The sequence below is a fragment of the Megascapheus bottae genome, chromosome 5 (genome assembly GCF_031878675.1).
Source record: "Megascapheus bottae isolate mThoBot1 chromosome 5, mThoBot2.hap1, whole genome shotgun sequence".
Lineage (NCBI taxonomy): Eukaryota > Metazoa > Chordata > Mammalia > Rodentia > Geomyidae > Megascapheus > Megascapheus bottae.
The window spans coordinates 42461019-42484645 of NC_143513.1; the positions used below are offsets into that span (position 1 = coordinate 42461019).

At 38.6% G+C, this 23627-nt stretch overlaps 1 protein-coding gene across 2 annotated transcripts in view; it reads right to left on the reverse strand.

Moving 5' to 3' along the window:
- Positions 1-23627, reverse strand: part of Lamb4 (laminin subunit beta 4) — a 93599-nt gene that overhangs the window by 1043 nt on the left and 68929 nt on the right. Inside the window, exons 24-32 of one of the 2 annotated variants that reach the window (XM_090333008.1) lie at positions 22055-22430; positions 20481-20641; positions 17547-17752; positions 15661-15864; positions 11278-11422; positions 10140-10347; positions 7936-8074; positions 3455-3628; positions 1751-1904 (exon numbers count right to left, since the gene is read on the reverse strand). In XM_090333008.1, the coding sequence (XP_090189134.1) occupies positions 1751-1904; positions 3455-3628; positions 7936-8074; positions 10140-10347; positions 11278-11422; positions 15661-15864; positions 17547-17752; positions 20481-20641; positions 22055-22430 (1767 nt within the window). The remainder of the gene's footprint in view (positions 1-1750; positions 1905-3454; positions 3629-7935; positions 8075-10139; positions 10348-11277; positions 11423-15660; positions 15865-17546; positions 17753-20480; positions 20642-22054; positions 22431-23627) is intronic. The other variant, XM_090333007.1, reaches the window with a different exon arrangement.

The following is a 23627-nucleotide window of genomic DNA, read 5'->3' on the forward strand; positions in this document are numbered from 1 at the left end:
AAACATTTCTTTTCATTAGGCTTCTTAGGATTTTCAGATAATCACAGAAAATTGAACATCTCTGTCTAGAATTTTTATATCTAAAAAAAGGCTAGAATTTGTTTAGAATTCATTAGAAATGAAAACACCCCCAGCATCTTGTTCTTGTTAGTTGAATTAATTATTTCTCACAGTACTAGGGTGTGAACTCAAGGCCTCTTGTAGGCAAGATGCAATTTGAGTAACACCTCCAGAACTCGAAATTTCAGTTTTGAGCATGTGCTGTCCTTTGAGCTTCATTCTTATCTGTCCATCCCTTCATCACTCTATCAATCAATCCATCCATCTATCTATCCATCTGCTTATCTATCTGGGCACTCATTTACTCATTCCTCATTCATCCAACATTTAAGAAACCAGTAAATTTTGAATAAAGAGCCTATGCTATAGAGGATAGAAGATCTATGAAGAGCTACTTTTAATAGTGAAGTTCTCTTTTGGAATCCAACTCTTGACCTTGGTTAGAAATAAGACTTCTAGAAGAACAAAGGCAAATGTCTCCCTTCAATGGGCAGACCACATCCGAATGCTGAGTTGATTTGGAGTTATTGTCAAACTAACATGTCTTTAGAGAAAAGTTCCAGGCTGCTAAAGGAATCTGAAATTGTGTCCTCTGACAAATGTGAACTTAAGCTGTGATGTTTGCACAAAAATATTTGAAGTATGTAAAAGTCCATCTTAGAAAAGCAGAGTGAATATGTTTTCTGTCATCCTGAGGAATAAAATGAAAAGCAGCAGGTACAACCTTGAAGACTTATCCCAGTGGAAAGAGGAGCTTTTCCATGAGTCTTAGCTATTCAAAGACTAAAGGGCTGCGATGGCAGGTACTGAGTGTTCTGTCACTAGAGGCTTTCAAATAGGGGTCATTTGGAGTTAAAAAGGGCATTTCACCACTGGACGGATATTTGGGGCAAAAAAGCACCTCACAACATAGATCCCTGCGTTTCTCCCAAGTAAGTCAATATGGTCATCTTGTTGTGTATCCTAGAACACCAACCCCCACGATGATGTGTCACCTGGCTCCCTTCTCCTCGGTTTTATTCACACTTGGCCAATGGACTGTGTTGACAAATGACCCAAGGGTCACTGGACTTAGATTTTGGCTGTGCATACCATATGTTTGTGCTATCTTGTGTGCATCAGAATTTTCATTTTGATCAAAATGGCTTTTGATCCAAGTCTTAAAATGTGACTTTTTTTTCTGTCTACTAATCTAGGTGAAGTGACCCAGAGTTCTGGAAGGCAGACCATACTCACCTGAAAGAGTTACTTGCCGCATACATTATGACAGGGTCTCCCTCAGCCTCAATTTCTGATATTTTGGGCACAATTGTTTTGGGGAACTGCCCTGTGCTTTGTGGTGTGCTTAGCAATATCTTTGGCCTCTCAGACAAAATGTTCTCAGTGACTTCTTCTTTACTTGAGAACACTGAATTTAGCAGAGGCCATTTCATAGTGATCAAAAGGAATCTTAGTTTGCTTTGCTAGATGGAAAGCAGAGGATCATTCCTTCCTTCCTAGACAAATCTATACATGAAACTTGTTACTTCACAGTCCCTGAAACACAAATTTTACTTCTTTTCCTCTCTCCTCAGTGAACTTAATCTGTGGCTAAGCGGTGTTAATGATAAATGGAGAGCAGTACAAACCCTCTTAGAGAGGCGGGGTTGTTAGGATGTCATATCTGTGAGGCAGATAAAAGAATAGATACCTGCTATCCTTGTTATCTTGTCTTCTGTTTCTTCAGCTAGTTTCACCACTGCATCTTTCAGCTGACTGACTCTCCCCCAAGTTTCCATTGTTAGTCCCCTGGTACTTGTGTCACGCTGAAGAATAGCATACTGATTTTTCAGCTCAACCAATTCCTGTAACAGAGCCACACTCATATCATCAGAAAATATTTAAGAAGCACAAGGGTACGCAATGATAATTCTCCAAATACCCTTCACAAGAGATACAAATCCAGCCATTTTCTTTTCTTTTCTTTTTTTTTGGTTGGTTGTGGGACTTAAACTCTGAGCCTGACTGTTGCCCCTGAGCTCTTCAACTCAAGGCTACCACCCTATTCCTTGAGGCACAGTGCCATTTTTGGTTTTCTGGTGGTTAATTGGAGATAAGAGTCTTTAGTACCCTGGCTTTGAACCAATTGTGACCCTCAGATCTCAGTCTCCTGAGTGTCTAGGATTATAGGTATGAGCACTGTGCCTGGCTCCCAGCCAATGTTTTTGAGCCTCTTTTGGAGTTCAGAGAGGGCTTTATTTGCATGTTTGGTTTTTTCCTATTCGGAAAACTCATTTGATTAAAAATAAATTTGCTACAAAACATCCATCACTATTGCATGTTTAGAAAACCATCTATGAAGCACCAATGTTGCCTTATCCTATATTGGGAAATGGGGGGAGATGCAAGAGTCAGGCATGAACTCATTCTGCCCTTGACAAATGTTTGGTTCAGTTGGGTTAAAATGGTTGTATGTTCAAAGTAAGAATTAAAGAATGAGAATTTGGGCCTGGGAGTTTAGCCTAGTGGTAGAATGCTTGCCTAGCATGCATGACGCCCTAGGTTTGATTCCCCAGTACCATATTTGAAACAACAAATCCTTTGGTACCCAAAAGAAGAATGTAGTAGAAATAAAAGCTTAAAAAAGCATTAGTAAGAAGCTCTCTCTTGAAATCAAGAATATCAGTGTTTGATATCAAACACAGTTGATTGACAATGTAGAAGGAAAGAAGATGAGTAAATGTTAGAGCCAGGCAGACAATGGACAGGATGTGGATGATAAGGAAGCCCCTTCCTGAACACCTGCTCTATAGAAACTCCACAACTACCCAGCTAGTGGAAAATTAGACATTAGAAATTAAAAGCAAGACAATAGGTCAGTTGTAGAAACATTAATTTTTTTCTTTTTTTAAGCTACTATATTAATTCAATAACCAAAGATTTCCTGCTAAGAAGATGAGTTGATAGATTCTTTCAGCAAGCTAAATAATGGGCCACTTTCTACCACCATTTAATTAACACACAAACATCAGTAACTTGATCTATCTCTTTAGTGGGTGATTTTTTTTTTAACGTACTACTTTCTTTGTATGTTATATGGTTGAATTAAAGGGCAAATATAGTAACAAAAAGCATATATTATAAAAGTATGGAAAATTTTGGCTTATGGACTATGTGAGTAGGAGGCCACTAAACATACCAGGCTGGCGATATGGAGAGGGGATAATGTGACATGATTAGTTGGGGTAGTCTTCTGATGCACAGGCCTCTGTGTACTGGGATCTTAAGAGCATATCCCACTGAATATGGATCAGCTTTAGAGAATGCACTGAGTAATGCACAAGAATCTGGGCTTCAAGCATTGTCTTTTACTGAAGCCCTATTTGCTCCTGGTGGCAGTGAAAGGAAAAGTTACCCTCTCAGCTCCCCCAGCCTGGTGAAGAGCAGATTCAGCTTGGGATTCTGCTCTGCCCACTTGGTCTTGGCTCCTTTGCCACTTGGTCTGCAGCAGGGTCAGTTGATCCTCCAGCTCCAGCTGTTGCTTTGTGAAATTCAGCTTGTTCGTTATTTCTTTTGCTTGATTTTCTGCCTGTTGTTGAACAGAAGGGAAAAGTCTTTTAACAAAACATGCTATTATTAACTCCTGAAAAGAGAAAAAAAAAAGCTGTGTGTAAAGTAGAAGAAAATAGTCTTATCATTTTTGCTGTTGCATTTGATTTAAGAAAAAGGTATTACAAAAATCTTAACATATAAAAGAGTCTAAAAAAGATTATGACAAATATGTTCCTAAATGGGCCAGTTTTAGGAATCCATCACCATTAATAAGCCAAAGCCCCAGAAACTCAAGTCCCATTTAATCTCTACTTACCCAATTCTGAACCAATTTTTTTTTTTTGCTAGTCCTGGGCCTTGAACTCAGGGCCTGAGCACTGTCCTTGGGCTTTCTCCAGGCTAGAGCACATGAGCCACAGCACCATTTCTGACTTTTTCTACATCTGCAGTCTTGAGGAATCAAATCTGGGTCTTTGTGTATGTTAGGCAAGCACTCTACCACTAGGCCAAACTTCCAGCCCAGCAACTAATGTTTTTTATTCTACTATTCCTATATAGTTTTTTTTTTTTTTTTTAATGAGCCCTCAGTCTTGAACTCAGGGCCTGCCTAGTCACTGTCCCTGAGATTCTGTGCTCAGAGCTACTGCTCTACATCTTGACTCAAAGCTCCACTTCTTTTTGGGGTCGATTAGAGAAAGGAGTGTCCTGGATTAGCTACTTGGGCTGGTTTTGAATTGAGATCCTCAGATCTCTTCTGATTAGCTAAGATAACAAGTGTGAGTCATAGGTGCTCAGGGTCTTATAGGCTTTACAGTATATTCTGTGAAGAATTCCTAACAAAGTTTAGCTGTTTTTTTTTTTTTTTTTTTTGCCAGTCCTGGGCTTGAGCTCAGGGTCTGAGCACTGTCCTTGGACTTTCTCAAGGCTAGAGCTCTACCACCTGAGCCTCAGCACCACTTCTGGCTTTTTTCTATGCATGTGGTACCGAGGAATTGAACCCAGGTCTTCGTGCATGCTAGGCAAGCACTCTACCACTAGGCCAAACTCCCGGCCCCTAGATGTTTTTCTTTTTTTTTTTTAAACAAAATACAGTGTACATTTTTGTAACTTAATTTGTGTGTGTGTGTGTGTGTGTGTGTGTGTGTGTGTGTGTTTGTGTGCATGTGTATGTGTGTGTGTGCCAATTCTGGGGCTTCAGCTCAGGTCCTGAGTGCTATCCCCAAACTATTTTTATGTTCAAGGGTAGCACTTGAGCCACTGCTCTAACTCCAGTTTTTTTTTTTAACTTTTTATTTTATTGTCAGAGTAATGTATAGAAGGGATATAGTTACATTTGTCAGATAGTGGGTATATTATTTCTCACACATTGATACCCCCTCTCATGTTTTTGTCCCCGTCTCCCACCCTTCACCCCCTCCCAATCATCTTGTTTTCCCCCTTTTCCTTCCCTATTTCAAATAAATAAATAAATAAATATATATATGTATATATATATATATATATATAATATACCAGGTAATAAAGTCAGATACAGTAACCACATGAGAATAACCATAAGAGCAAAAAAAAAAGAGAGAAAAGAAATAACATAGTACATTAAAAACAACAATCACAAAGGCAAACCTCTAGATGCGGGCATGGTGGCTCAAGCCTATAATCCTAGCTACTCAGGAGGCTGTGATCTGAGGATCAAGGTTCAAAGCCAGCCTGGGAACAAAAGGACCTGAGAATCTTATCTCCCATTAACCTCTGGAAAATGGGATGTGGGGCTTGGCTCCAGGGTAGAGTGGTAGCCTTGAGCTGAAGAGCACAGGGACAACACCCAGGCCCAGGGGTAGGGTGGTAGCCTTCAGCTGAATTGCTCAGGGACAGAGTCCAGGATGAGTACAAGCCCTAAGCCCCACAAAACAAAAACAAAACGCAAAGATAAACCTCTTGTTTCCATATCCTGAATTTCATTTTGTTTAGTATCATCCTATATGACGATATATACATAGCTTTTGAGCTATTGTGATCCATCACTAGGAGAATCTTAGATGTGTACTAATTATTCCAAATGAGGGAAACCATTGAGCCTATGTTCCTTTGAGTCTGGCTTACTTTACTTAATATGATTTTTTTTCCAAGTCTGTCTTTCTTTACAAATGCAGTAATGTCATTCTTTCTGATGGCAAAACAGAATTCCATTGTGTATAATAACTACCACATCTTCTTGATCCATTCATTTACTGAGGGGCATCTGGGTTGGTTCCAGTTCTTAACTATGGTAAATAATGCTGTAATGAACATCGTTGTGCTAGTAAGTTAGTTTAGTGTGCCCTTGTTTCTGGACATTTGGGTAAATGCCAAGAAGTGGATGCTGGGTCATAGGGGAGCTCTATGTTTAGCCTTTTGTAATTCATGTTTTTTGTTTGTTTGTTTGCTTTGTTTTGTTTTGTTTTGTTTGTAATTAATTGGGGAAAAGAATCTCCTGGTATGGTTCAGGGCCTTGTGCTCTTGCTTAGCATTTTTTTCCCCCACTTCCATGGCTGGTGTTCTATCACGTAAGCCATACATCCAGCTCTGACTGGTTAACTGGAGATAAGAATGTCAAGGATTTTCTACCTTGGCTGGGTTCAAACCTCCATCCTTAGATCTCAGCCTCATGAGTAGCTTGGATTATATGTACAAACCATCAGTGCCCAGCCAGAAGAAAATTCTTTATTGGCTGTGGTGTGTGTGTGTCTATTTGAGAGAGGGAAGGAAGAATGGAAGGAGCAGGGGAATGTCCAGCACTTAGCTGGAATTCCTTATTCTGCGAGGATCAGGGGACTTTTCACCTCCTTATGTGGGCTTTGGTTTCTGTTTGGCATGACAACCACTGAGCTGAAAGGCTGCAGTATATTAGAGTGGCAGGTGCCTTCTACTGCTGCCAGATTGGGGCTTGATTAGCTCTCTGAATTCATGCTTCCCTGTCATTTTTGGTCTCTGAGAATATCCTTGGTTTCCTATATTCATATATGTTTTTAAAACTTGAAATATCCTAGCTAACATTTTTATTTCTTTTAACTAGGAGAGTTCCTTAGGGATCAGTCTGCTATATTTTTAGATATAAAAATCTCTTTTCATGCTCTTCAACATATGTGGGAGTTTTTCTTTTTTAAAAATTTTTTTATTATAATTAATAGAAGGGTTACACTTATATTTGCCAGATAGAAGGTGCATTACTGCACACACATTGATACCCCTTCTCACATTTTTGTCCCCATTTCCTTCCCTCCACCCCCTCCCCTCATCTTGTTTTCCTCCTTTCCCTATCCTATTTCAAATAAACAAATAATCATATATACAATATACTAGATAACAAGATAAGATACTGTAACAGTATGAGAATAACCAAGGGACAACAACAAAAGAGATGAGAACAACAATCACACATTATATGGCTCTTGTTTCTATATCTTGGAGGTGCTTTTATTTAGCCTCATCCTATATGGCCTATGTAATATGTGGGTTTTTCTAGAGAAGGCATATGCATACTTTTTCTGTAAGGTGATAAATAATGAATGTGGCTTATATACTCCTTGCAACCTCTCAACTCTGTGTCTCTGCAGTGCAAAGCAGCCACAGGCCATATGGTTTGGTTGTATTTGCCAACGCGTCATCTACAGTATGTATCTGGAAAAGAAAACCCTAGGGGCCTTCCTGTTTTGCTACTTTATATATGTAACTTCTTCCTAGAGGATGCAACAGAGGAGGAACAGCCTCACACCCTGAGATTACGTCCTGTTCCAACCACCAACTCTGGACTTTCTCTTCCTGTACCTTGGCATGGCTTAAGACAAGGCCCTGCTCCTATCTGGCTCTAGACAGAACAGTTCTTTTAGGTAAGATAATCTTTTAGTTTAGAATATTCATGCAAGTTTAGTCACAACAACCTTAGAACAGCAAATTCTTTACTTCTGTGGTTTATGAGCATTTAAAGCCACTTCTCTCTGTAACAAAAGAAGGGTTCAGATCAACAGTTAATTAGCTATGCAACCTGAGGCTCTAACATGAATGAACCTTCCTTCACAAGCCATCTCATCCTCCAGAATTGGTTAGGACTAAATGAAATGATGAATGGAAGGCTTCTGCAGAGAACTTTGAAATGCATGTTCTTAGCAATATGAATGCAACAAGACTAGTCACATGAATGTGGAACATCAATAAAGTGCAGAAGCCTGCTGACATCTTAATGTATCCCTAGTTATCCCATCAGACAGGTAAGGCAAGTGGGATACCCTTAAAAACCACTCTGCTGTTCCCACCATCAAAACCGATTTCCAGTTAGTGTAAAAAAAAAAAAAAAGAAAAGATAAATACCTGCAGTACATTCTTTTTTATTTTTGTTATCTCAGCAGTCAGCTGCGTGATAAAAGTGTTAGTTTGTCCTTGAGTGATTTGAGCTTGTTGCATCTTGTTCAATGTTTTGTCAAAGTTTAATAGACCATCTGCTGCTTTCCTAAGGTAAGATATTAACATATCAGATTAGATAAATATGCAATTATTTATTTACTTCACCTTGAAAGTTCACTCCACTCAACCAGAAACTGTAGTGAATTATTTATAAAGTCAATTTAAATTCCTCTTAAGCAAAGTGCTGAAGTCTTCATTTTGAGAAATAGGTATAATTCAAATGCCAATAACAACACATGTGCATATCCAGTAGATATAGATTCTTACCAAATACAGGTCTATTCAACTGCAGCTTTCTAATTTCTGAACCACACATGGCACTTTTGAAATACTTATCAGAGTGGGGGTTGGACTGGGAGGCCCCACTGAGAGAGAGCAAGGGAGGAATTGTGTTTCAGGCTGTGTTTATTCAGGGGGGTTTTAAGCTTTGCTGACATTCCAGCCACTCAGGGGCCCAGTCAGAGGTTAAAATCACAAGCATTCCAAATGATAGAGCACCGTACAGAAAAGAACTCACCTCAAGTCAACATTCACTGCATGCTTACATCTGGGAACTCAAAACCATTTTGAACAGAACATACCAATGGAGTAGAACATTAGACAGACTTTGGAGAACCATTACTAGATGTGCTCGTGCCCACAACAAAAGTAAGTTGAGCTGTAAAACATCCATGCCCCACCCCGCCCATTCTCTACTCCCACAGGCACTCCTCTTAATCTAAACTTCAGGAATCCTCCCTCTTCTCAGTATAAATCCTTTGCTCCATCGTTTCATTTTGATACATTCCCTGGGGACTAGCACTCATTTCTTCTATTTTCTATCCCCTACATGTATGAATATATATGTATATATTATGGAGAGAGACAATATATTTCCTATATATGTGGAAAAATATAACACATGGCATAATATACAATATTGTGTATTATATATAATACACAGATAAGCTGTATTATGTGTACATAACATGCAAACTATATTCTTTTTTCTTTAGATTTTCAATGTACTGCTCATTATAGCAAATTCAGAAAGTACCAGATATGTAAAGAAGGGAAAATTTTATCAAAATCCTCTCACTTTTTAAGTTATTCACACATCCCAGCATTTTAGTCTATAGTCTTTTTTTTGTTGTTTTCTCATGGACTGAGCTTCTCCTAAGTACATCAGATATATTAACTTTTAAAAGCAACACCACTGGGCCGGGGAGCATAGCCTAGTGTTAGAGTGCTCGCTTAGCCCACACACAGAAAAAGCTGGAAGTAGTGCTGTGGCTCAAGTGGCAAAGTGATAGTCTTGAGCAAAATGTGGCCAGGCCCTGAGTTCAATGCCCAAGACTGGCAAAAAAAAAAAAAAAAAAAAAAAGCATCGTGCTTTTAATGCTGTGTAATTATACCATAGCTACATAATTTTTCTTCCTGGTTTCAAATACTAGAAGGGGTCAGACTTCCAGAGGCATCTGGCTCACACCATTTGATCTCGTGGGTGATGATGGCCTCGGGTTTTACTCAGGTCTCAACTTTGGGGAACATCCAGAACTGGCAACGATGTTGATGTTACCACCTTCCAATGATCCCCAACACCCTTAGCTTACTAAAAACATCAAGACTGCTTTGCCTTCTTCCTTGGCTAAGTGAACACGAGGACAGGAGTTCAGAGTTCATTAGCTCTTGCGCCTTATGTATATTCTACTGTATTATTTTGGGGTACCTGACCCTAACTCCTCTATTTTTCACTATTATAGATTTTTTTCTTTAGTCATTCGTAAACTTAGATTTTCAAAATACATTAAGCATAGAAGGGAAAACAACACCACGTTAAAGTGTTGGTATATAATTCACACCTGGCATTTACTGGCCTGCATTGGTATTAAGAGGCCTCAGACTATGGGGAAGGCTCTGAGGAAAACAGAAAGCAAACATCCACATGCTCTGTTTCCTAACTGCCACTGTCCTCAAGAAGACAAAAACAAAAAAACCCAAACCAACTTCGCCTTCAGTTTCAACACTGAATTACTGGAGGGTAATTTCATTTGGACCAACAATTTCTTCAGATGGCCTATGAGCAGATGGCTTACTATATAGCAAGATGAGAATATTAATACTATACTTACTCAGCTACTTTGGCTTTCACCAAAAGTTTTTGGGCTCCATCTGTTGCCTTGTTTAGCCTGTTCACATCTGTCCTGTAGTCCTCACAGAGTTGTATAAATGTCTGTATTTTGTCAAGTTCATGGGTTAGATTTTGTGATGTTACTGGAAGGTGGATGTCAAGTGCATGATTTGCAACTTTCTCTATGTCTTCTGGAGGCACATTTTCCTCTTAAATAAGAAGTCAGGTTTTAGGTCATCGTATTCCCTTAGCAAACACTATATCATGTACAGGTAACCCTGATGAATTCTAGATCAAACTCAGTTGCATTTGACAATGGGTTCCTAGGACACAATGAGTACGTTGCATATGTCCCATACTTAGATCCTTAGTTCTGTGTATGTCTAATTCTAATAATATCTGGATTCAGACTCTTTTTTGCAACTTGTCAGATTAATTAAACTGAACCACTTATTAGAAATTTGTTCAATAACAATAAGAGCAAACTCATTGCTAATGTGCTTTTGGACAAAGTATCCAGTAGACCGATTCTATCCCCCTTCCTTTTATTGAGTGTTTCAATCAAAAGTTATATCCACCTAATTTCTTCTTATCTTGGTATCTGCACTAGAAAGCATTAATATAACCTCTAGAAACATTAAAGAAGTGCTTAGTCACAGGGATTTCTTTAAAATATGAAACAGATTAATGATATGAGTGCTGAGAAAATATTAGAAATGCTAAGTATTAATTGGTTAAAATTAATCTTACTCAAAGACTCTTAATTTTCTTTTGGTGCATAGTTAATTTCTTGAGATTTATTTTCATTAAGAAATTTAAGCACAAAAGTCCATGAGACTCTTATCTCCAGTTAACCACCAGAAAACCAGGAATGGGGCTGTGGCTCAAGGGTAAGCCTTGAGCTGAAGAGCTCAGGGACAGAGCCCACACCCAGAGTTCAAGCTCCATGACTGATCCAAAAAAAGAAAGAAAGAAAGAAAGAAAGAAAGAAAGAAAGAAAGAAAGAAAGAAAGAAAGTTAACACCAAAGGTTATACCATTTTTTCTCCGGATTTAGCCATGTCACTTTAAACTGATATAAATGTTCAGTGTACATTTTTATAAAGAAAGAGATTTTTTTAACTTTATATTAAAAATTACCTAACAAAACCTTTTCCACTTTTTTAATTAAGATATTCAGTTTTTCTTCCTCAGATTCCCTTTGGCTTTTCATATTTTCCAGTTTCACACTTAGCTGTATAGTATTGTTTCCAGAGACTTCTGCCAGTTCACTTATATTTTGAATCTGGAAAAAGACAAAGCAAACAACAATGAAACATATATAAAAATCTGAAGTTTCTTTTGCCAATCCTGGCAAAACCAGAATCCCGGCCCCCAAACCAGAAGTTTTATGAATATTTAATTATTTGGCTGGAGCAAATAAAAGTGTTGCTTAAAAAAAACCCGAGAAGGGCCAGGAGTTTGGCCTAGTGGTTAAAGTGCTTGCCTAGCATGCATGAGGACCTGGGTTCGATTCCTCGGTACCATATATAGAAAAAAAAGCCGGAAGTGGTGCTGAGGCTCAAGTGGTAGAGCTCTAGCCTTGAGAAAGTCCAAGGACAGTGCTCAGGCCCTGAGCTCAAGCCCGGGACTGGCAAAAAAAAAAAAAAAAGGGACCGGGAGTTTGGCCTAGTGGTTAAAGTGCTTGCCTAGCATGCATGAAGACCCGGGTTCGATTCCTCGGTACCACATACATAGAAAAAAGCTGGAAGTGGTGCTGAGGCTCAAGTGGTAGAGCTCTAGCCTTGAGAAAGTCCAAGGACAGTGCTCAGGCCCTGAGCCCAAGCCCAGGACTGGCAAAAAAAAAACCCCGAGAAGTTTAGATAATTAAACCATAGATTAATTCCCAAGGATTCTTTTTAAAAGACGACTATCATGTGTTCCATTACCATATTTTCTTAATAAACAAATATAACAATGTTAGTAATCAAATTTACTATTTGAAAATATTAGTTTCGTGCTGGTGAAGTTTCTTAATATACATCAAAAGACATAAATTCTGTGTTTTTTGCTTTTTTATCATTTTTTGTTGGGGTAATGTACAGAGGGGTTACAGCTATATTCGTCAGGTAGTGGATGCATTACTTCTTGAACATTGATACCCCTTCTCATGTTTTTGCCCTCCATCCCCTCCCATAAATTCTGTTTTAAGGCTTGCATTCTCTAACACCAATAACTTGCTCAGAAATTACTTAGGACTACTTACTGGTTGTGACTGTTATGCTTAGCAGGTTGAAAATAGTTTCTTTCATATATGTTCAAATAGTTACTCTTGGAAACATTCCTCAAATATAAGTAACATACTTCCTTTAAAAGCTAACAAGAAAATGTTCACCTATAATAAAGGAGCTTGAGCTGAGTGGGCTAAGCTTTATTGAATAAATTAATTGTGACAGAATAGGGCTCGTTAGGATCAAACATAATGTAAGAGGGAAACATCTTTTATTTCCACACAGAAAGAGCCGGCTTAATTTGAGCCAGAATTCGGGATTTATATGATTAAAAATGTGGACCTCAATTTTTTGAGATTTATATATATTTATTTAAGCTATAAAGGAGACTTTCAGTGCTTTTCTTATCAGTATTTGATCACAGACCAGTAATATGTCCTATTTTTCCATTTTAGATTTCTAAATTCAAATGTTTCTTTTTTTCTTTCTCTTCTAAATTATACTCTCTTTAAGTAGTTATGCAAACTGGTTACCACCAAATGTCAGTTTATGAGTACAATACATCTTGATAAATACCATGTCTTTCATCGTTCTCCCCAATCCCTTCCAAACCTACCCATCCTCTCAATTTCCTGAGTTTCATAGGGCATGTGTTGAGTATCTTATATTTCATTTGCTGTTGCAACTTATGAAGAGGGGCTAGAATGAGAGGGAAATTAAGTCTTTTCAATATGGAAGCCGGGGGAAGAGCCCCTCCCCACCCCCTGCAGCCAGTGTTTACCTAACCTGGAAAGCTTGAGGTTAAGAAAGAATGATTGAGCTCCTGAAGGACTTAGTTTCATCAGATTTTTTCCCCCCATAGTGTTAGTGAAACCAAAATTCAGCAGGGAAGGTCCAAGACTCCAGCCAAGGAAGAGCTTAATGGGACCTCAATTTTTGAATCCTCAAGTCTATAGAACTTTCTTTGACATGGACAGTGGTAAATAAGAATGGATTGTAATAAAATGAGAATTCAGGAATAATGAGAATTCATTCTGTGCAGAAGAGCCTCAAGTGAACATGATGAAATCTCAGGGTAGACTAGTTGATAACAGTCTGACTATGGTAAGTCACCTCACTATGAAACATCTCTCTGGAATCTTGCTTCCTGAGAATTCTCTCACAGTCTTCTGGCACTCTTCCCTTTACTAATCAAGAGGAAAATACACTATTTTATCAAATGGCAGTCCCACATGCTCTCATCTTTTACCAGCTTTCCACTTCTGTGCTGATCAAACCACATTCTGTTAATGTGGATTTGAGGGGGTTATCCTTAAGACTGATAGCTTACAGCTGTTGTTAGCTTCATCATAATATCCACCAACAAGCAAGGTTCATTGCAATGGAATGAGATGACTGATTTGGGAGGCAAAGAAAGGAGGAATAGAATATTTTAGAGTTATGTGAAACAATTGAGGACTCTCAACCACTGACATAGAAGACCAAGATTTGTATTGTACTATATTGTCTGGCATTTGGTAGTTACTCAATGCCTACTTGTGAAAGCTACAAGGAATCATATGTAAGTGAAAACTTATCTAGCAGTACAGAATTGGGGACAGGCAAGTAGAAAAAAAATCACATAATTTAAGGAGATTTTCCATCTTAGCTCATCAGAACTAGGCTTCTATAGTAATACAGCTTTAGAACTTGCCTTCAATAGCAAGAGTGAGGGGTGTCTGTGTGTTTTGTCTTGCCTGTGGGTCTTACCCCATTTCCAAGCTTAGCTTCATAGCTTTCTGTGGATACTAAGGCCTTGTATACATTTCCTTTTTATTTGGGAGTTGGCTTCTGCCATTAGTGAATACCTGCAAAGAGTAGGTGGCTCACAGCAGTAATCCTACTGGGGATGCTACAATCTGAGGATTGTGGTTTGAAGCCAGTCCTGGCAACAAAGTCTATGAGACTCTTACCTCCAATTAACCACCAAAAAGCTGGAAGTTTTAAAGCACTGTCCTTGAGCTAAAAAGTGAAGGGATAACATTCAGGCCCTGAGTTTAAGCCCCAATAGTGGTACCAAAAACATGAAGAATGAGGTTGATATGATATTTAGATTATATGAATGAAAATACAGCCCTTTATCAATGACTCTATGGGGATTATCAAAAAACATGCCTGTCACCATCATGTTTTCAAAGCCAAAGGATACAGTGCACCTTGAGAAAGCCTGAAGACAGGCTAGAGGTTCAGTCCAGTGTTAGAGTATCTTCCCAGCATCTGTGAGACCCTAGGTTCAATCCCCAGAACTGCAAATCCAACAAAAGAAAACAAAAACTAAAAATGCTGGGTAATTAAAAATGATACACGTAAGTGTTGCCAGAAAAGTACGTGAAATAATTTTCTAACATTAAATTCTGATATTAAAATTTGTGTATTTTATAGAAACTATATCCTTGAAGTTATATAATAAAAGATTATTGGGGGAGGGAAAAGGGAACAAAAATATGAGAAGGGGTATCAGTGTTCCTGAAGTAATGTATCCACTACCTGAAGAATGTAACTGTAACTCCTCTATCCATTACCCTGACAATAAAAAGAAATCAATCACAAAAAAGATTCTTCACATTGAGAGGTCTAGAGCTTTCAAAGCTTCCATACTGAGTCTTGACATTTTTGTGTAGTGTTTGCTTTAGAAAAACATGTCCGTAGAAAGTGTATGACCAATAACACTGAGTTTTTCCATATATTTTAAAGTGTATATTTATATATACAGTTCTCTATAGTTTTATGTGAATAGTTTTATGCATTCTTGTTGTGTATTTTAAAATATATTTTTCGGTAAGTAATTGTACAAGTAATAGTACAGTAAGCCAGTTTATGAATGTAATTCATACCTGTATCTATTTAATCTTCTCCCTTACAAATCTACATATTCAATATTTTTGTTGCCGCTGCTTGTACTAGAGCTTGGGAGAGATTGGGAGCTGTCCCTTATCTTTTTTGCTCAAGACAGGTGCCCTACTATCTGAGCCACAATTCTACTTCTAACTTTCCATTAACCAGAGATAAGAATCTCATAGATTTCTGTTGCCCGGGATAGCTGTGAACTGGGATCCTCAGATTCTCAACCTCTTATGTAGCTAGGAGTACAGGCTTGAGTCAGTAGTGCCTGGCTTTATATTTTAATCTTTAGAACACTTAATTTTTCAGCCTCTAGAACACACAACATCTAGAGTCTATGCTCTCTTGCTGGTAAATTAAAAGTCACTTTACCAAAATTCAGTTTGCTTCTTTACTGTTACACCTTTACAAATTAAGCAGAAGCATTATTTACCTGGTTCTTCAACCCTTGGGCCTGGCTCTGCAGATGATGGATCATGGCCTCTGCTTCCTGGGCTCTCTGAAGAACAGTCCTTGAGAGGAGGAGAGTGCCTTCACAGCTGGCACCACTGCACTGCCTGTGCCCCTCAGGGCCTGTACAGACAGCGCCCCCACAGGATGATAGGCCACAAGGCAAGTTCTCTCGTTCTCCACACACCTCACAGGAGAAATGTCAAAGCAATCTGTCAGTAGTGATTTTTCTAATGCCATCTAGATCCTCTAAGTCAAAGTATTGTTTCTTTTCTAAAATCAATTTAACTTTATTGTGAAGGTGAAGTACGGGGGGTTACAGTCATATAAGTAAGGTAATGAGTACATTTTTTGTTGAACAATGTTATCCCCTCCCTTGTTTTTCTCCCATGTCCATGCCTTCTCCCTTCTCCACTAAGTTGTGAAGTGCATTTCCAACACAGTGTCTTGTGAGTATCACTGTTGTACTGGTTCACCCTTTGTCCTTTGTCTCTCCATTTTGTTGTTCCTCTTCCCTTCCCCAAATCAGATAAACAGATGTTCAAAACACAGGGTACCGAAATCAAAAACAGTGACAACAGGGAATAAACCAAAGGAAAAAAAAAAAAGAAAAGAAAAAAGAAATAACTTCTTCACACAGTACATTTAAAAGAAAAGAAAAAAGCCTCGCTGGGAGTTTGGCCTAGTGGTAAGAGTGCTTGCCTAGCATGCAGGAATACCCGGGTTCAATTCCTTGGTACCACACATATCGAAAAAAAGCTGGAAAGGTGCTATGGCTCCAGTGAGCCTTGAGAAAGCCCAAGGACAGTGCACAGGCCTCAAAAAAAGTTCATGGCCCAGGACTGGCAAAAAAAAAAAAAGAAAAAAAAAGACCTCTTGTTTCCGTATCTTGGAGTTCTTTTTGATTAGCAACATCTTATATGGTTATACGTACATAGCTATTGAGCTATTGTGAACCTCTGCTAGGACTAACATAGACATATGCTAATTATTACAAATGAGGGAAAATATGGAGCCTTTGTTTCTTTGGGTCTGACTTACTTCATCTGGTTACTGGGGCTTGAACTCAGAGCCCTGCGTTCTTATTTGGCTTTTTTCACTTAAGGCTAGTACTCTACCACTTGAGCCATACCTCCACTCTCAAGGCATTGCTTTCTCATGTAGGTTTCTTTAGTTGTTACCTAAACTAAGTACAAGGGGATGACTTTAGTAGTTTCTAAGCAACTGAATAAGTATCTAATTACCAATTTTGTGCCAATCTGTCCTTTTTATTCTTACAGGTTTCTTTTTTAAGTTACATTTTGGGCCTTCCATATTAATTTAATTTTCACCATTTGAAGATGGGTATTATTACTGATAACAAGAACAACAAATGTCTATTTGCTATAATATTTTGTAACTGGTAACATAAAATAATATAATCAAGCAGTAAGTTTTGATCTTTAATTCTGACATCCTTGAATTAAGACAAAATTAAACATAGATTAAGCATATTTATATTTTTTGCATATCATACTACAGAAGGTAGATTATGTATTATTTACACATTTGTAAACATACACATGTATTATTCATATTTTTGTATTATTCATATTTTGGGGGACTTGAACTCAGGGTCTGAGTTCTCGGCTCAGACCTGTTCTCGGGCTTTCTCAAGGCTAGAGCTCTACCATTTGATCCATAGCACCACTTCCAGCTTGTTCTATGTATGTGGTACCAAGGAATCAGTAGTACATGCTAGGTGAGTACTACCACTAGACCAAACTCCCGGCCCTTATTCACATTCTTATAAATGTAAATGTAATAAAAAATAAACAAGACAAAAGCACAATTAAGGAGATTTGTATATTAAACCATTATGAATTTTACCTTTTCATTCAGTATCTGGATATCTGGTAACTTAATCTGTTCTAATTTTTCCAGTAACAAGTTTTCTTTAGAGGTGACTGTATCTAAAATTGCGAGTAAGTTGCTCCTGGTATTTTCAGAGCTTCTTATGATGGAACTGGTTTCATTAATTTTCTTTTCAGCAGATTCTGATATGTGATAGTACTTCTTGATGTTTGCTGAGGAATCTATACCAACATAAATTGTGATAAAATAAAGGTAAATTAGATTTTTGGAAAAACGAATATATTAGCTATCATGATAGTTATGCCATGATTTAATTCTTGTCCTGATCTCAATTTTCACCATAAAAATTCAAAACCCTTTTGTTTTTGTGGGTCATGGATCTTGAACTCTGGGTCTGGATGTTGTCCCTGAGCTCCTCAGCTCAAGGCTACCACTCTACCTTTTTTGTTTTTTTCTTGTCATCCCTGGGGCTTGAACTCAGGGCCTGAGCACTGTCCTTGGGCTTTTTCCTCAAGGCTAGCACTCTGCCACTTGAGCCACAGCACCATTTCTGGCTACACATGTGGTATCAAGGAACTGAATCCAGGTCTTTGTGCATGCTAGGCAAGCACTCTACCACTAGGCCAAACTCCCGGCTCCCCACTCTACCTTTTGAGCCTCAGCCCCATCTCCCATTTTCTAGTGGTTAATTAGAGATAAGAGTCTCACCGTCTTTAGCTGGAGTGGTGGCTCACGCCTGTAATCCTAGCTACTCAGGAGGCTGAGATCTGAGGATCAAGGTTCAAAGACAGCCAGGGCTTGGAAAGGACCTGAGACTCTTATTTCCAATTAACCTCTAGAAAAATGGGAAGTGGGGCTTAGCATCAGGGTAGGGTGATAGCCTTGAGCTGAAGGCTCTGGGACAGGGCCCAGGCCCTGTCAAGCCCTATGACAGCCCGCCCCCCCCCCAAAAAAAAGAAGTCTCACCGTCTTTAATACCATGGCTGGCTTTGAACCTCAATCCTCAGATATTAGCCTCCTGAGTATCTAGGATTACAGGTCTGAGCCACCAGGCCCAGCTCAAAACCCTTTCTTGTATCTGCATCTGATAGGGAAGGATTAGATGTGTTATAACTGTTATAGGCCACTGATTTTCCAGTCCCCATGGATGGGCTTGGCCCAGCTCTTTACTACCTGGGTGTATCCTAAAACAAATTTCTTAGATTTCAACTCCTTACTCATTAATTGCTGATAAAAATTTGTAAGAAATGGAAAGACTTGGAAAAAAATCACATTAAGTGAAGTAAGCCAGTCCCAAAGGAACATAGCCTCAATGGTTTCCCTCATTTGTAATAATTAGTATAAACTTGGACTCTCCTAGCAGAGAGGTTTACATAGCTCAAAACCTAGATACACAAGGGCATATAGGATGAGGCTAAATGAAAGGACCTCCAGGATATGGAAACAAGAGCCATATAATGTGTGATTGTTGTTCTTAATGTTATTGCTCATCTCTTTTGTTATCCTTTGGATAGTCTTATATTGTTACAGTGTCTTACCTTGTTATCTGGTATACTGTATATACGATTATTTGTTTATTTGAAATAGGAAATGGAAGGGGGGAAAACAAGATGAGGGGAGGGGCTGGGGGAGGGAAATGGGGACAAAAACACGAGAAGGGGTATCAATGTATGTGAAATAATGGACCTTCTATATGGTAAATGTAACTGTAACCTTTCTGTTAATTATAATAAAAAAAATTGTAAAGAGCCACAAGCATTGGCTTATGCCTGTAATCCTAGGTACTGAAGAGGCTGAGATCTGAGGATCAAGGTTCAAAGCCAGCCCTGGCACAAAAGGATCTGAGACTTATCTTCAGTTAACTTTTAGAAGAGGGGAAGTGGGGCTTGGCTCAAGAGTAGGGAGGTTGCCTTGAGCTGAAGAGCTCAGGGACAGCACCCATGCCTAGTTAAAGCCCCATGACCCACAAAAAAATAAAGATTAAGTGAAACAATTTGAAAATATTTTGTAAAATGTGCCATGGATCCAATGGATCTTGAGTTCTTTTAGTGGGTACCTTATTCCATAGCAGGAACCAGAATAAATTTAGGTATGACATGGTATTGATTAAACACTATTAATGGATCTTTTCGAATTAAATTTAGACATTCTTACTTGTGGTTCAATCTTTTTTCTCTTTTGGGCCAAGGATCAAATGAAAAAAACAGTTACTACACAGAGAATAAGGCAAAGCAGTCAATGTTTATGTCTTGACAAGGATTCAGTATATTCTCCTTTAACTCTCAATTAGATGGAGTAGGTATGAGTAAACTCAATACTGATTGGTAGTAATAGGTTGTCATTTACAAGTATAATAGGAAATGTCATCCTCAATAACAGATGAGCTGATTAAAGCTTTGCTTTGGAGTTCCATTTATCCTCCAAGTTGATCTTGGCTTTGACACAGCTCACATTTGGTTTTAAGAACTATGTAATATGAAGAAATGGTTCCCAGTGTGTTACATGAACCCAATTCCAACATGTTCTCAGGAGGACTCTATTTTCTTTTTGCCTCAATATTCCTTCACATTTGTGGTTGCTGGAAATGAATGGCATATTTCCAGGAAGAAAAAAGAAGGAAACTCATCTTTAATTTGCCTGTGGTCACACGAGAATTTCTAAGTTACTGATTTGTTGTTAGATTACTTTGGGTTTTACTATTTAGTATTATAATAGCCTTTGTTATTCTGAACAAATGCTACCCAGCCTCTTCAATGTTTCAAAAATAAGTTTAAAAAATTAAAATATCAAAAAAAGTAAAACATCCATGTAATACCATGAGTGCATGTATTTGTATCTTCTAAAGTACTCCAATATCATAGAGTAAGAAGAGAATAGCTCACTAATGGAATCCTCTGTGGATTCATCAAAGTTCAAGTGGAAACAATTAAAGCTCACTTTCTCTCTTACCTGTAATATTTGCATTACGGATGCTGGATTGCAATTCAATTTCTTTTTGAAGGTTTTCGAGTAAAATGTTTGTTTCATTCCCCATTCTAGCTATAGTTTTGTTTAGATCTTTAAATTCATATACTGTTTTCGATTGTTCACTTAGCTGTATAAATTGTTTTCTATTGAGGAAAATGAAATTATATATGGTTAAGCTTTTTATTATATTTGCTATATTGATATTCTGATGTATTGATATATTGTTCTCAATTAGAAGGGACTGCCACACACACAATTGTCATTTGAGGTTATAAATCTGGAATTGGCTCTTCTCTGTCTTCTTACTTCAGCTTCTTGGCATATTTCATCATTTATTTAAACTGTGACAAACATTCAAGGTCTAGTTCCAGTCTTTCCATTTTCACTGTCTCTGCTGTTTCTCTCATTACCTAGCATTCAACACATGTGTTCAGACATGATTCACTTGAATCAATCAAAAAGAGCCACTTGGCCTTTAACATATGATAAAACAGAATCCTTTGGGCTATGCAGTGAAAAATCCAGTCATCTGATACTGCTTGGAAAGTGGACAGACCAAGCTAGAGCATGAAGTCCTGAGTTCAAGCCCAGTACTGGCACATGCAAGCACACACACCAATAAATGAATAAATAAAAATAAATAAATAAATAAAGCAAGCTCCACAGTTTCAAATTAATTCAGGAAACTTTTGGGTAAGGTAGGGTTTGATGTCTGACTACACCCTTCATTTTGTAGTAGACTATATTCATGGAGCTTTGGCCCATAAGAAGATTGCCTCTGGAATCCCAGGGTCTCTGTGATCGCCATTCAACTCTGCCACTGCAGAGGGAGAGCTGTCATATGTGGGTGTGGCTCTATTTCAGTAGAACTCATCCATTCAAACAGCACCCTATTGGATTTGACCTGCCAGCTGCCAAAGAATAACCAATATAATGGTTGATGAAGGAAAAAAAAACTCAATAACACATTACAAAGTGATCTAGTATTTTGAAGGAATTATTATCCTTATTTTAAGGCTGCTTCAGCTTCAAAACAGCTGGAGAAGTTGGGAAGGTCTGGTAAGTTTTCCTTGATTGCAACATTGAAAAGAATGTTATTTGGTGTCAGGAATGACTATACTTCCAGTTCTGTCTTTTAGGTGAGACTGGGTACCTTCAGCATGGTATGGCTATGGACCAGTTTCATGTCTTCCAGCTTTGCTGGGTTTGGGATTCTCAATTTTCTCTTTTATTTAGTACTAGGGAATCAAATCATGGCCTTATCAATGCTAGACAAGCACTCTACCATCAAACTACACACCCAGCACCCAATTTACCTCTTAATAGTATCATTTTGTTATAATCAATGACATTTGTGGAAAAAATCACATGAAATCATAACTAGGCAAGAAAGGAATAGAAAAACATGATTGTTTAATATGGACATTAACTGGACAGTTACCAATTTCCTAAAGCCAATATACGTGCATTTCTAAGTTTTAGGCTCTTGAGAACACGAGGTAGGTGTCAGTGTGACACAGTAGTTGGGACATCTGTCCCCGGAGAACAAATCTTACCTCACAGAGTCATGATAGTCCTTGACTTTTAAGAATTCTCCAGATGAGAGAAGAGGCTGTTTCAAAAGCCTCTCTATTGTAGATATGTTCTCTTTGAGGTTTCCGAGGTCCACCTCACAGCCAGACAGGGTCTCTCTTTTATCTTCCATGTTAGCAGCCAGCTTAATTAACCCTTGCACTGCTTTGGAGAAGGAAGAAACAGTGTGGTCCCATTGACCAAAGCAGAAGTGACATGGAAGACAGGCAGGAAATTCCTGATGGTGACCCCGGGCACAGTGGTCACATTGCTGGCCGCTAACACCCTCCTGGCAGTGGCACATTCCTGTGTCTGGGTCACAGAGAGGCTTCCTGGTGCCTTCACTGTTGCACTTGCATGCTTGAAAGAGAAAAGAAGAAGCTCATTACTAGCACAAAAGGAAAGCCCTCTTCTCTTTCCTGATGATATTCCCAACTCGTGTTTCTCAGGTGACAATTTAGAGACAATCTGATCAGAGATCTGCGTGACGGCCATTAAACTACAGCATGCTTCTCTGTATTTTTCCAGTAACAAATCCGCTCATGTTTAAATATATATATATATATATATATATATATATATATATATGGAAACTATCCAATGCTGTTTTTACTTTGCAAGCCCACAATGCTTGCTGAGGCTTGTGGATGTCCTAGGGGCTTGTGCATTAGTGACTGCGGCAGCTGCCTCCAATGCTGCTTCACATGTGACACTGACTTTAAGAATTCCCAGCCTGGGGGTCTCTTCCCCGTCATCTCCCATTATCCAAGGAGTCTATTTCATTTTCCATAAACTCGATGCATTGCCATCGCTGCTATTTCCAAAGAGTGAGGGAATCCCTAGCCGGTGTCTTTGGGCTCATTGGACAAAGCAAATGGTATAAAAAGTATATGACAACATGACTATCAATAATGCCAATTGCAAATAAAACCTGTTTTTCACAACTGACTCTTCAATTAGATACAATCCATCAGATTCCACCCAGGAGCCTCAGTGTGAAGCCTGTGGGGGAGCAGTATCACTTCACTAGGTGCAGGCCATGGCTGCTCTCATTAAATTCTTCCCCAGGAGATTCAGTGGGTCTGTGGACTAACTTGATTTGCAATGTTTTCCCAAATGTGTCATTTATTTAAAGAAAAAAAAAAGGAAAACATTTTTATGAAATGAGACTTCTAAAAATAACTAGAGGGACACAGGAAAAGAGGCTTTCAAAGACAGATTTCCCAAGAGCCCCAATTCCTTCTTGTGTCATTGTTTTGTTTTGTTTGAGGGCTTGGAGATGGCAACCAGGGCCTTGTCCATGCTAAGTAAGCACGCCACCACTGGGCATAGCCCCAGATCCTCCACCCTTGTTGGAAACTAGCAATTCCACCCAGAAAACTGAGTTAAAGCATGGCCTGGAGAAATTCACTGAGGATATGTCTTTAGATGGGGCAAAGGAATGAGGGCAATATTTCTGTTAGCTATCGGAGCATATTTATACAAGAATGGAGTGAAGAGCTGTAATATAGGGGTAACAATGATTATATATATATGTGATATTGGATATGTCTTAGA